This window comes from Alosa pseudoharengus, unplaced genomic scaffold (assembly GCF_046254945.1).
Source record: "Alosa pseudoharengus isolate Yale_2024_CS ecotype anadromous, Long Island Sound unplaced genomic scaffold, YU_APseudo_1.1 YU_APseudo_1.1_scf_9, whole genome shotgun sequence".
Lineage (NCBI taxonomy): Eukaryota > Metazoa > Chordata > Actinopteri > Clupeiformes > Clupeidae > Alosa > Alosa pseudoharengus.
In genome coordinates this window covers 26,264,185-26,279,146 of record NW_027468881.1, presented here as the reverse complement: position 1 = coordinate 26,279,146, position 14,962 = coordinate 26,264,185, and the positions used below count along the sequence as shown (strand labels likewise).

At 41.1% G+C, this 14,962-nt stretch overlaps 2 protein-coding genes across 2 annotated transcripts; one reads left to right on the top strand and one right to left on the bottom strand.

The window, feature by feature from the left end:
* Window positions 1-281: 281 nt before the first annotated feature.
* bin2a (bridging integrator 2a) lies at window positions 282-6,083 on the bottom strand. Its single transcript, XM_076277255.1, has 13 exons — window positions 5,982-6,083; window positions 5,163-5,243; window positions 4,962-5,016; window positions 4,736-4,830; window positions 4,546-4,641; window positions 4,329-4,436; window positions 4,022-4,107; window positions 3,146-3,221; window positions 2,830-2,912; window positions 2,539-2,637; window positions 1,377-1,860; window positions 1,096-1,166; window positions 282-771 (listed from the first exon to the last, which is right to left on the bottom strand). Exons 1-12 carry the CDS (start codon window positions 6,081-6,083, stop codon window positions 1,119-1,121), a joined length of 1,413 nt encoding a protein of 470 aa, XP_076133370.1. The 3' UTR covers window positions 282-771; window positions 1,096-1,118.
* Window positions 6,084-9,132: 3,049 nt separating this feature from the next.
* On the top strand, window positions 9,133-14,615 carry LOC143115474 (uncharacterized). Its single transcript, XM_076277543.1, has 5 exons — window positions 9,133-9,375; window positions 10,398-10,503; window positions 10,752-10,858; window positions 12,768-12,940; window positions 13,954-14,615. The coding sequence occupies exons 1-5, from the start codon at window positions 9,216-9,218 to the stop codon at window positions 14,230-14,232; spliced, it is 825 nt and encodes a 274-aa protein (XP_076133658.1). The 5' UTR covers window positions 9,133-9,215; the 3' UTR covers window positions 14,233-14,615.
* Window positions 14,616-14,962: the final 347 nt, after the last annotated feature.

Here is a 14,962-nt window from a genome sequence, read left to right as displayed (position 1 = left end):
TATCCTAACAGGAACAGCTCGAAGAAAATAAGGAACCAAGCAAACTCCAGGAACTCCCGGGTCGCCGCGTTAGCGTGTGCCTTTTCCTTTAGCGCTCTCGCCCTACAAATTAAACAATGGCGCTAATTCACATAGCCAGGAGTTGAAAGCAGTCGACAGGATACCACCTTGTTAGGCGGGTTGTTCCTGACAAGCCACAGAAAGGGGTGAGATCACAACGTGGAGTCTCAGCAGGACCTCGAAAATATAAAGCCAGGGTGAGGCACAACACGTGTTTTTGATAATTTATTTACGTTTAAGCCATTGAAGAACACATTTGATTTAGGCCCTATTATTACAGGACAATTGCAATGTAGAACCTTCTCCCTAAAAAGACATATAAAACTTGGTTTTATTGCTCAGAGATTTTCTGAATGTCGCACTTTTCTAAACAAGGCTTAAAAAGAAGATGTTACAGTTTATGACTTTCGGTGATTGCACATTGGCTAAAACATTTTTAATTTGTGGATTCCTCTATAGGCCGACCTGTTGAGTCATAACATATATTGAATAACAGACTATTCTCATATAGACTATTCTATATTCAACATATAGATTTATTCGGGAATCAGGCAATAGCTATATTCAATTTAAAAACAGTGGCTGTGTTCCCTTTTCATTTTTGTTAGACAAAAACAAGGCTGTGTTTATCTGGGCTTGCTGCATGCCAGCCATCCCATGTCTTGATGGAAGGTTCTGTTATGATCTTCTGACCCCTCCATGGAATGTTGCCTGTCAAGAAACAGGTGAATGGTGAAACACTCAGATCTCAAATCTTCGAACTATGTTTTGTTTTGTTTTTTTATTTTAGAAGAAGTGTCGTGGCACACTCAGAACTTCAATATGCAGTAATTTTATTCGACCAACGTTTCGGCTTGCGCCTTCATCAGGGTCACGACACTTCTTCTAAATTCAAGTCTTATTTACCATCGTGAGCACCTCACAAGGTGTGCGTTTACCATCGTCAAACAAATTGTTTTGTTTTTTAATCAGTGAAAGGCACAACTCCTATTGTTTAAAATGGCAATAGTGGTTAAATTACAAGACAAGACATACTTTTCAATATACGGTATTGGGTGTCACATCACTGTCTCCCTGTGAAGGCCAGAGTCCTTGGCAGCTGCCCCCTTATATTAGAAACACACACATCTTTACTGAGCAGGAAAGGAACATGTTTCAACAGAAATCAGCGGGCAATAGAGTGGCTGGGCTAAATAAATATTTACATACAATTTACATACAGATTGACACTCACTGATGGCAATCAATGAACCTAAATATGATACCAATTAGCTTTAAACCAAAGTGTTTGCCAAATACCATAAACACAAACTTACTTTGCTATGTGTGGAGGAGACATCGGCCCCAGCATTTTGTCTGTCAGATGCCTCTCCATTCTCCAGCACCACATTGCTGACAGGTGCCTCACTGCTGTCAGGCTTGTTCACCTGTGGATCCTCTGCTGCTTTTGCCTCAGGGTAGTTGCTGTTGGCCGCCTTTGGGCCCGCTCCGGCAGCAGCAGACTCCGCAGTAAGCTCTTGCTTGCCTTGTTTGTCATCCTCTTGTGGTTTCTCCTCCTCCTCTTCCTCCTCCTCTTCCTCCTCCTCCTTCTCCTCTTCTTCCACCTTTTCACTCCACCTGGCACCAGATGCTCCGTTTAAGGCCTCTGCCAGCGGCTGCTCGGAGTGAGTTGAGCTCACCTCGTCATCTCGGACTTCAGCGATGGACTCGGCTGGAGTGGGCCGGAGCTCCGGCTCAGGGCTGTATCCCTCTAGTGAGGGTCTGGCCACACTCCTCAGAGGGCTGGTTGGATTCTTCCTTCTGTATGGTACACGGTCCAAACAATTCATTGCACTGATAAGCCATGAAGTCTTTCACTCTGCACTGTATTCAGTGTTTCCCATACATTGACTAATTTGTGGCGGCTCACCACAATATCAACATTGACCACCACACAATGATTTTCTATGTTGTACCATTTAAATTGGATGAAATCCTTTCATTGTATAGCTATGTGCAACTTTGCACAGCCTCTCCTTGTCTCTGTCTCTCAAAGAACCTGCACGCATGTTTAAAGAAAACATTTTTGACATCATAACCACGCTAAACAGATTTGTTCAAAACTGTTGCATTCAAGTTAACTCTGCACTGCCCCCCCCCCCCCCACACACACACACACACACATTACCTACCACCACAAATATAATTTAATTCTGTGGGAAACACTGTATTCATACAGATGTGTTATCTAGAGGCAGTTTAGTGCTATTCCCCTCATGACAAGACAAAATCGGCAACATATGCCGAGGATCATTGAGGGTAGTCTTCATTCTCAGTGATGCATAGATTACAATAACAATAAAACAACAACAACAAAATAAATAGATAGTTGTAGTAAAAATGTACAAATAAATACATTTTGAAAAGCATAATAAAATACATAACATTTCAGAGGGGAAAGGGGGAAAAATGTATTAAAACAATTGATGGCAATCTTACCGAAGGGAGCCTCTTGGACTGATGGTAGACTGGAACTCTGAGAAGCTGGCCCTCCATGCCCTTGGTGAGATCAGTGATCTCCTCTTCATTGAGGCAGAGCTGCAGTCAGAGGAGGTTAGTGCTTGTATTGATAATTTACCTGGTCTAATCCATTTAAAGATTTGTCAAACCTCAGAAACCTATCTTTGAATTCCTGGTGCAAAACAGAACTATTGAGCACTACTGCAAGTACATCATTGCTAACACCTTCAAGCACTCTTTTTAAACAGGTGAGATGCTGTAGGCACATACCGTTGGAGGTTGTTGATAACAAACACTTTGTCTGGATGCTGATCTTTCAGACCAGTGAGGACATCCTGAAAATCACGGTTTATCTGAAAAGAAAGTATAACCAGGTCGTGGGTGAATGACTGAGTGTTTCCATAAAATGCTATAGTAGTTTCATCACAATTAGCCTCACTGTGGGGATTAAGTTGAACAATAATTTCACAATAGACATTTCTCTGTACAAACAACACTGACTTTACTATTTTAGATTCCTCTGCCAACAGACATCAACTTACGCCATCACAAGATGCATTGAACAATTCACTGAAACTCAATTTACCGTGTTCAGTTCTTTATACAAGACCTCACTCAGGTTGGAAATGGCTTGAAATACCGACACATAGCATCCAATACGGCTAGTGTTGAGGAAAAAAAACATTAATATTCAGTGATTTCTCCATGACATATATGCATTATTATTTATTCAACCAGCAAGGTCCAATTCATTCTGAGATCCAAAAATGTCTTGGAGCCCTGGACCAGATAGGCACTACAATGAGAAAAAACTCCTACATAAAAGGGGACTGTCCGCTAACACCACAACAACACACCAAAACACAACAGGCACAAAAAACATAGAGATCTGAGGTGGAAATAAATAAAGGTGCATGATAAGAACAATGACTGTTCTATAAAACATATTTTGAAAAATTTCTGACGTGAAGGGAGGGCAAAGATTTTATTGCAGCTCATGTCAAGGTCGTGGTGCATGAAAGGACAAACAGACAGATCTACCCAGCTCTGTTTGGGTGGTTGGGACCATGAGGACAATTTTCTCTAATGATCCAGTGTAATAGCTATTGGGGCAATATGTCAACAAACTAGAAATGCAGTAGTCTACTGTGGTAATTCCCCCAGTAACGCCTTTGCAATGCAAAAATCCCAAATGTTTTTTCCTGATATGACACAATGACATGCACAGAATCATTCTATATCATTTACATGCAACAGTTACACACTGCAAAGCAGTGTGAGGAAAGATTAGATCAGTTAGATCAATTATTAGATCAAAAGTTATTCTGTGCAAATAGTTTAACCTCACCAAGAAATGTCTTTATTCTAAGTGCACAGGGAAAACAACTTGCGCACACAAAAAACCACAGTCTCAGCCTGTGCATAAATTCACCAGCTGCAGCGTGAACCTTGAATATCTCACCTCCCAAAAAGGACAGGCAGTTCCTCTTTAAGTTCGTTGTTGATATCCTCATAAACACTCTTGGCTGTCTGCAACTCTTCCTTCGCCTGGGCAGGGCAGAGTGGACATTTCATTATGAGTCAGACCACTCTAGGCCTGCTTGTTTCCTGCTGATAAGATGACAGCTCTGCCATACTGCTTCTTTGTTTGATTAAGTCTAAGATCTGGCATATTACATTCCTCTCTCCAAAATGTCACAGATGTTCAATGTAAAAATGTACAATGATTTTCTGTCCTTCTAAACTGCATTAGGTCTTTTCCACTGCACCTTAGCTATCTTGACGTCATCTCGCTTCTTGGCGTTCTCCAACGCCTCCAGGTGGTGACGTGATGAATCGTAGTCTACCAGCTTCCTGTTGCGTTTGGCCACTCTCTCCTACAGGCATGCATTTGGAGAGGGGGGGGGGGGTCGTTAAAAGAGCAAGATATAAAAAAAAAAAAGAGTAGTCGTTCTTTGTACAGTATGAGTGCGTATCTTTTTTTACCTTGACATCTGGAAACTGAGTCATGTAAGACTCCATAGTGCGCGCAGCTTGGTCTAAGACTTTTGTCTCATAGTCATTCCATAAAAGATCTTGTCCCTTTTGGACCAAAACAAATATTATGTTTAATCACATGTTGTTTGTTTTGCTTTCTGAAAAAAATATTGGTTTGAAAATGTCAACAGTGACGCACCTCCACAATGGCCCCTAGATCCTCAAGTCCATTCCAGTCAGATTCATAAGCATCATAGAGAGAATGAGAGAGCCGTTTGGAGGCCTCTCTCATTACTGTAATGACAGGACACATTAAAACAGTCCAGATATGATAATAGAAAACATCTCAAGCATTAGTCATCTATTTGTAATAACCAAGGCATATGAAGTGGTATACTATTAGCTTTAAAATTAAACATAAATACCTTTGACAGCATTATGATACGCCTTAAGGTCTTTGTATATCCTACTCCCATCACTCTGAAAATGTAATTATATATATCAGCTGAAGGCTGCATTTTACCTTTAAACAAAGATCATTATCATTATTCATAGTAATTATCTCTCACAGCTAAATATCAGAAATTATTAAGACAACTATATACTGTGTGCATTGCTTATGGTACCTGCTGTTCGTTTAGATCTTGGACGTAATATTCAAATTGTTCATCTTTGGTCACCTCACTCTTGCCAAACCTCTGTAAGACCTGTGACACACCACAAATGAAATGCCTTCAAAATATCAAGCAGAGCTGTTTCTTGTCAGAAGCAGACATTTACATTAAAACTGGACACTTTGGGTTAGGGTTAATATGATCTTCACAGATTCCTGAGTATCTGTGATCGGATGGAGGCGATCGCCATACAGTAGGAATCAGATTTTTAAAGTTCATTTTCCATCAAATTTGCTGGTTTAATTTAAAAAAGGGAAATCAAATTATTGTTTAATGCACCATAGTTCTTTGGGAAACGTTTTTCCATTCATTGGTAAACCGTAGGCCTACTACTAGCTAAATATAAATGACCAGCTTTTAAATACGCTTTGATGGAATTTGATGCTACTAGCCAGCACTGGGTGTGTTTATTTGGAGATCACTTATGGCCCCAATAAACTTCTCTGTTTGCCAGATGCAAATCAAACATCTATGGTTACACCCAATGACAATTACAATATAGGCGCAGTTATTGTCTTTGTTTCTACTGTCATGGTTTATAATGTTCATTTAAGTTGCCTTTACAGATAATAGCCTTGTTGAGAGCATATGAATTGTGTGTTGGACAATATGAATCCATACACCCAAGGGGTTTTAGAGTCTTGTTCCAAGTTCTGGTTTGATTAACATAACCTAATTGAAAAATTTCCACAAACAGTCGATATGAACATGAATTAGATTATGTTACTTAAACCAGAAAGTACATCACTCTTCGAAAGACTTAAAGCCTACCTTCTCTTGGGTTCTGCTGAATTGTCGTTGAACCCGTTTAGCAAAGACACCCTTTTGCTTTGGACTAGTGGCAGCATTGACACTTGTCTTTGATGAATCCATGAAGTTTGTCTTCCTCTTGTCCTTTGCTTTAACAGAGAAATGTTTATTAATTTGAAAACTTAATATGTCATGTATGTGCAAACCCCATGTCTACTTTCTTCCCAGCATGCTAACGGGGGCGTGTCTATGTGGGTGAGTGGGTTGGTTGGTGGGGCAGGGGTGGGCAGAGGCCACCCTGAGAAATGACCTGCCCCATGACTCATCCAAAGAAACTGGGGTTGGAAAACAAGGGTAGTGCTATTTCTGAGCAAAGGTGACATCTTGTGTTCTCCTTCAGAGCTAAGGTTATATTAGAACAGATCCACCAGAATCCACTGGGCATTCTGAGGTGCTGTGCCAATCAGTGTGCATGCGCTTAACAAGCAGTGCATTTTCATAGAATCACAAGTGTGGTAGGCTACAGATTCTGAACCTGACTGCTCATGTTAATCAAATTAAAACTGCTTCTAGCCTTGATCCTTGTTCCTTTCTCATTTTGTTCTCCAGTTCTCCTAGTGTTTTTTTAGTTGGCTAGTCCTTTAGTTTCACAGTTGAGTTTACACGTTTGGTCAGTGGACAGTGGCAGTGGACATTGATTTAAGTGACAATAAGTGACACAATCAGACACAAGTGACACAATTTCGCTAGCTAGCCAACTTACATGTAATGCTAGGTGGCTCATTAAAAAACAAGCAGCACCTTCAACCCCCATGCATGCCTCACTTTTCTGTTTCTAAGGAGGATGAGTTGACACTATGTTGCTCATAATTGGCAACGGTGTTCAACTGTGAGCCTGAAGTCACAAATTCACATCGTGTCATTAAGCTTATTTACAAATAAAATAAGAGACTACCATACCTGACCCTGTGTGTTCTAGTTCATCATATGAAATATTTTCAACTAGTTTTTTTACATTTATTTTAACTAATTACATAGAAAACATAATTGCATTCACATAAGCCATATTCACATACATTTTCACAACACTTTCCTCTTGACTCCAAAAACTGATGCATGAGAGATAGATAGATAGATAGATAGATAGATAGATAGATAACTGATGCATGAGATAGATAGATGTATATGAATCTGTAAATAATTATTATTGAAATGGATTTGAGCTGTATCAGTCTATGATACCACTAGGCAAACCTACAGGCTATTGTTGTATTTTAATCACCTGGTTTAACAACATGCTTTTAAATATGTAGGCTAGGTTAAGGGTCCCGTGTATCTGCCAAGGGGTCTGCACAAAAACAGATTATATTTTGTACAGTACCTGTTGCATTCTACTCCATTTAGCCTACCCCGCCCAAAGATGACATCCTGGCCACCCCTCTGTAGGCCTATGTTAATTGCTTGAACCATATTGTAACCAGAATGTTAGTTTACCAAGTTATTCATAGGCTAGACCAGGGGTCTCAAACTCAAATGAGCTGGGGGCCAATTCTGCCAACGTCATCTGATTGGAGGGCCGGCTATTTCTGACAATGTTCTTTTTTTCAAATACCACACAAAACTGCAAACAGAAAGTGCAAGTGTTTTTATCTAGTTTTAGACACCTCTGCTAGCAACCTTAGCTTATAAATAAAATAATGATAAAATAAATATTAATACAAATTATAAAACAAATGAAAAGCATAAAAACAGGTATGTGTGTGTTTCACACCAAATAAAAATATTTTCCTCTCATAACTTTTTTAAACCTGGCAAACTATAGGCGTCAGGGTTAAGAAAGCAACACCATTGGATTTTTATATCAAAATTTCAAAAGGCCATGGCTTGAAAGTGGTCAGAGATAAAGTCCTACTGTAAATCTTTGAGTAAAACAAATGTTTATGAAGGGGGTAAATTTATCCATCTAATTTGCCACTGGATGGCAAGCACCTCAAATTATGCACCTTTCAGTAAATACTGGATGAACATATTTGAGCAGGTTTACTTTCCTTTTTTCATATTACCCACATAACAAATTAACAGGAAAACACCTAAGATGTATACCAACACCTAAGATGTATATGGTTTCTAAACCACAAGGCCTACAATAAAGTATTCTGGTCAAATCAGTTCCTATCGCGGGTAATCTGAGTACCCAGAAGTTCGCATCATATTGCGGGTGACTTTGTAGTTTAGAGCCCTATTTCTACTAGCCCTGCTTTCTGTACCACGTCCATTACGGACACTATCATCACGATTACCACTGCAACTTCCAAGCTATGTTGCAGAGGGTCGAAATAAGCATGGTATGCTTAGTGGACACCGTCGTATACACGCAGAGGCACCTCCATTCAATAGACGATCGATCATAATCTCCAAAAGGATATTCTCCTTCAGAATAGGTGAATAACATAGCCTAACTAAGACTTCATCACACGTAAACGTTTTTCAACATTTGGTGTAGGCCTATATTTCTGCTTAATTTCTGCTTCAATTTCTGCAACACTATGGTCTGCATCGCTTCCGTGTCATTACAAATGCACGTCTTTGTGTTTCTCGCGTGTAATACAAGTATTTCCTGAAAACGTTGCGCAACGATTTTGGATTTGAATGAAGCTCTGGATGTCTAGCACATAGTGGAGCAGAGTACAAATGAGATTTGTCACCGTACTTGGAACTATCGTCTATTTTAATCAGTATCGTTGTTTGTCGCAATTAAAAATAGTCTCAAGGGCCGGATTACATTATTATTTTGACATACGTCGTGGGCCATAATTGGGCCGGACGCGGGCCGGGTGTTTGAGACCCCTGGGCTAGACTAACCATAAACTATTATACTGCCTGGTGCTTATGTCAGATTGATCCGCCCACTAATCATGGCCGTTTGGACTTGGCCCATCATAACTTTTTTGTATGTAGCCTATAATAGGCCTAGCCCATTAGATTATAGGCTGAACAAAGAAGATTATTATGGTTAAACAGATCCATTGCTCACAGGTAGACTAATATATGGCCACAAGGAAATTATTGTAAATGTTAATCAGACTATTGCCATAATGAGCAGCGAAATTAAGGTCTTCCACTGCAACTGTCTCTGACAATCCGCGCACTACGGCTCCCACACGACCTTGCGAAGATTAAGATGATCTTTAAGCCACTCCCAATCCATGAGGCGAACTTTGCGCTGTGTTGTCATAACGTTCCGGGGTATAGGCTATGTTCGATTTCACTTTGATTTCACCGGTGCTGCTGGACATTCTCGGCATGACCATGGGCAGCACGTTAGCGAAGTGTGCCATCACTGATCTGGGCATTCAGTGGGTTGGGTGGGCGGTCGCCTCGATATTCAAAACCGAAAAGTTTTACGATTTAGCAGGTAGGCTAAGCTTACATTTGTGGGGCTGGGTGAACTTAATTCTAGTAGGCTACATAATTGTTAAATTGCAACAGGCTAGCTTGACGTAGCCTGCTTTGTCGATTGTTCAGCAAGTCGCATGTAGCCTACGTTATGTAACGTTTGGACAAGATGTTGTAGGCTATGAAGTTTTATGCCAAACGTGGTCTGTTTGTGCAATTAAATTAGTTATTTTATATCAGTGCACCACGAGAGCGCAGAGCATGTTATCTAAACTGAGGAGTTGTTATGAAACAAGCGCGTTTCCCCGCCCACTATGAGTAGCCTAAGATACTGTTTGACTTAATGCTCGTTCTGACCGGCTTTCTTAGCCGAGTTTCTGAAGTATTTCTTGAGTGGTAGCCTAACAGCATTTTTTTTTTTTTTTGAAAATTATTATTCAGGCAGTCTGTATAGCAACAGTAGCAACCCACACGACATGTTTCCGAAAGTGAATTAGTGGAAATCTTGCAACTTTGTTACAAACTTTACAGTCTGCACAACTCCGCAATGTCGCCTAGTTAAATTAATATTAGGCCTAGACTACACAATTCAGTAGGCCTAGCCTAAACCTAGACATTTACGTCGGTGTCACAAATTAATGTTTCATTCTCGAAAAGGCAGATCTACATTTGTTATAGGAATAACAGTCAATACTTTCACTACTACTTCAATACTAACAGTCAATACAAATTGAAAGTGACCGAGATCCATGCTTACCCGTCAAAGCACTATTGGCATCTCTGTCCAGCAGATTTAATTATGATGAAGTTAGTAGTACCACCTTAATAAATGTGTGTGCCCTTGCCACTTCCCGCTCTCTAAAGAGCTTCTCTCTAGTCTGAAAGTGTTCCTTTGAACTTTGGAACCAATAAACCAGCTCCTCAGTAAAATATTCATCATTGAACACGCCTCAGTCAGCAGAGGGCAAGCTAATGTATGGTTGAATGGCTGGCCCACAATTAAATCATAATGTGAAAATAATAACTATCATTCTGTTTTAGGGTCTGGCACATTTGTTGCGTTGGCTCACCTGAGTCGCATCTGGGGAGGGACTGGATACCAGCGACAGAACATACAAACAGGACTGGTCACAGCATGGGGACTGAGGTATGTCTGATAACATGCGCCAAAGACACCTGTGAAAGGATCATATGGTCTAACATACACACACACACACACACAACACACCTCTTTTTTTGTATTTCAAAGGGTTCAGGGTTGAACCCAAGGGGATTTTTCAAGGGTTCAACGCTGGGCTACTATGAGTAACTCCCATGAATGAATTCCATTAAGGTATTTGGTTAATCAGTAGGCTAATGCTGGCAATGGTTGATAACACTGACTTCGCTGAACAGGCTTGGAACCTTCCTCTTCCTGAGAATTCTGAAAGACGGACAAGATCGCAGGTTCAACGGTGTCAGAGACAGCCCTGGGACATTTTTTGTGTATTGGACTGTGCAAGGTAGGCTGTTTGAGTCCTCTCTGTTGACATTGCACCTGCACACAGGATTGTTTTCTTACATTCAATACCGTACTATCAATAAATACATTTACAATAGCAACATGCAATATGTATACACAGGAATATTATTCTATAGGATTTGCATTATGCACGCACTTTTTGCAATTAACATGCAGCTATAAAACTAATATAATACATTTATTTTTACATGGTAATGTCATCTTTGTTAAGCTGCAGATGAGAAGGGGAACGAGCCGTCAAAAAATGTCTGCAAATACAAACCGAAACTGACATTTTGGTACTCGTACAGTATTTATCCAGATGCAGACAGCACAGGGAGGCTGTAAAGCAGTGGTCCCCAAACTTTTTCTTCCGAGGGCCAGCTTACTATGCCTGGCTCTAAGAGAGGGCCAGAGACTTGGAGTATATCAGTAACCATAAATAGCTTAGTGCTGTGAACAACAGCAGTCTACCATAGTCGAATATTCCATTACATTTAATCTATAGGCTATTGCAATTTAATACCATTGTTAGCTGTGTTTATATTGCCATCATGCCATATCAGTGTAAAACGTAACTCAAATTAAATAATACTAATAAAAAGACTTTTGCATTCCCAAAAGTATATTTTATTAAAAATGGGTGAACTTCTCAAACTATGAGAATTTTATGAAGCGCTGAAGTGGTCTGAAATGACCACCATTCTAACTTTCACTCACCTGAACTTGTGACCTCTTTGTAGGCCTATGAACATTTGAACGAGTGAATACAAAATAGAAATAATTATCCCAGAAAGTTCCAGAAATATGACTTGAATAGAAGTTAGTTAGTTATTAACAATTAATTGATAAACTTTTACAACACTTTGAGCACTGATGCAGTCAGCATAGGCCTCTTACATTGTTTGCAGGTAGGACTACATTTCATTCCGTTTTTGATGGCAAACGCGAAACGGCGCCAAAATAACCACCAGTGGACAAAAGGAGTATTACATGTGTACTGTTAAGACTCGCCATAGAGAATGAATGGGGGAAATTGCGGAGGTTATAGTTTGACCAAAGATGGTTGATTACGAAGATACTTCCTGGGAGGCCATTTCCTGTCCCTCGAAATTTATGCAAATAGTGTAGCAGTACACGCCCCCGCACATTTATGCAGTGATCGGGCTCTCTTTTTAACATTGAGGTCTATGGCAGAATCCAAGAATTTCCCAGAATTTGTCAAAGCCTTATTTTTCTGAGCAATGGATGCACATTTCGGACACGGTATCATGATCTCCAAACCCTCCTCCCTATTTCAGTAGAATGTCGTGATAGAATGACCCTCCAGTCGGGAGAAAATCAACATTAATGAAGGTGTACACCAAGTTTATTTTGTACTCCGGCTTGTCTGGCGTGGAACCGAGGCGTTCAAACATAAGTCATACGTCATTTGACACACCCCTGTGCAGGCGGGAACTGAACCAGAGCCCGTCTCTGACTGAACTCCACTTTGCCCTCATAGACATGAACTAGGACGACCCATCTTGCTACGCATTCATTATCTTTGGTTTGACGATGTCGTACTCCCGTGCGGGCCGGTTGCTATATACCACGGAAATGTTTTGGGGGGCCACCCAAAATGAGGTGGCGGGCCGCGGGCCGTAGTTTGGGGACCACTGCTGTAAAGCAAAGGGCAACAGGGTTTGAACCCTGACCCCCCCACACACATAAATTATATGCCTAAAATTGAATGCCATCCGTACACAGTAATGCTGCAGAATTTAGCTGGTCCTATTTCTCCCTTGTAAATCATTCACACTCTCTTTCCCCAAAGTGATTGATTTCTCTCTGATGGCTCTCACAGATGGCAAGGTCTACTGCTGACCATGCTGTGCGTTCACTGGTGTTTATGTTCTCTTGCTGCACAGCTCTCTGGGTCTTCATCACCCTGCTGCCCACACTCATCCTAAACAGTGAGAAGCACGATGTGCCACTTGGGGCGACCGACTACATTGGCTGGGGTATGTGGGGGCTTGGGTTTGCCACAGAAGCCATTGCAGACCAGCAGAAGTGGAGCTTCAAACGAGATCCTGATAATACTGTAAGTATTCTATTGAGAAAGTGCTACCATGCAGTGGCCTGAAAAGTTGTGGGTTCAGTTCCCGCCTGCCACCGTTGTGCCCTTGAGCAAGGCCGTTAACCTGGAGTCTCTCTCGGTAGACTGGCCATTGTAATAATTGACATATGTAGGACAATAAAGAGAGAGTGACAGGAAGCAAGTGGGTGGGATCGGGAAATGACTCCAGGTTGTACTTAAACCAGTGTGATATGGATTCCTTAGCCAGTTGCGCCACTGAAATATTATGATCCTTAGATTGAGTTGATAAATGATTCTCGAACTCTCAGACCAAGTGCTTGCATTTGCAACACCCCGAAAGTTTGACCCAATCTCAATGCATGGGGAATTTTAGGCAATGCTGCAAGTACACTGGTGTTCTTTTAAAGGTGCAGTCAGCGATCATACACGATTTCAAGCCCATAATATTTATATTAATCTCCTCACAATCCACTAGCTGCCCATTCTGTGAGTATACACCGTAAAAAACAACCTGGCCTCTGTAAGCAGCCCAGACTCTGAACACTGAAGGGAAGGATGAGCTACCTCTCTGGTGTTTTGTTTGGTTCTTGGTTTAACGGCTCCTACAGTACACACAGCTGCGTGCGTTGCGTTGCTGGAGACGCATCTCATTTACTTTACATGGGCTCACGTCATCCGTTGTCGAACTGAATTGTGGGTCCGTTGCGTCGCGTTTCTCCCGCCGCTCGCGTTGAGAAGTTCAGCTATTGCTGCACCGACAGACGGCACTGGCCAATCGACTGACCGCACCAACCAATTAAATTACGGTTATACTTCAAGTCATTTGCATAGCTACCGTCGGGAACACCCACTGGCATGCATGATGCGTTGATGGAACGCAACTGTGTGTAGGAGCCGAAAGTGTAATGTATGTTGTACGTGTCTTTAATGCCATTTTCTAACCATTTCAATACTTACTGGCCTGTCAAGACTGTTGTGTAGCGTTCATTTAATAAATCTCCCTCTTCATCCACAAGGGCAAGTTCATCCAGAGTGGCCTGTGGGCCTACAGCCGTCACCCAAACTACTTTGGTGAAATCCTCCAGTGGTCTGGTTTGTTTCTATCTGCGTCGTCAGTCATGCGCGGGCCCCAGTACTTGAGTGTGGTGTCTCCCCTGTTCCTCTGGTTCCTGCTGCGCTACGTCAGTGGGATTCCCATGCTGGAGAAACAGGCCATGAAGAAGTGGGGTTCTGATGCCGCCTACCAGAACTACATTCAGAACACTCCCCTCCTCTGGCCCTGGCCAAGGTTCTAGAAGAGACATTCCTAATTCCTATGGGTACAAGTGTGATAACCAGTGTTAATCCCTTTTCTGTATGCTACATTTTACACAATAATTCTGAAGGACAATGACACTTGAAAATTTGTATGTTTCGCAGCACCAAGACACGTTTCCTCCCAAATGATTTTCGGTAAAACAATGAAGTCGTTACACAAAACTGAAGTGTCTTGAGGTGGTGAGCAAAACGTCTAATGCAAGTTCATTGCTGCTAAAACAGCAGCTTGTGCTCAAATAAAGTCAATTCAGTTTACAAGCTGAAACAGGCCTTTGCGATAATGTACAGAACATGCTCTACTGCTGATGCCAACCATGGTGTAAGATTAGATTCTCATGAAGGAAATAAACACAGATATCTATTTTGCTGTAGATTCATGTATTTTTACAAATCAATCAGGTCCTACCAATTACATAAGAGTAGTAGTATATAGTATATTTGGTTAAAGTTATTTTTTAAAAATACAAGTCTGGTTACTCCAAGCAGCACTGCTTAGATCGCACATTCACACATTGAAATCACCCATGTGTACTTACATACTTGCACACTGTGCATAGGTCCATGTGTATTTCATTACATATGGTTGACTTTGCATAGGAAGCTTGACATTCTATGATTCAAGCCTTGATGCAGACTGACTGGCAGTTGATTTAAGTTACTGGGCTTGAAATACTTCAGGATAAGTTAGTTAGAAATAATCAACACAGA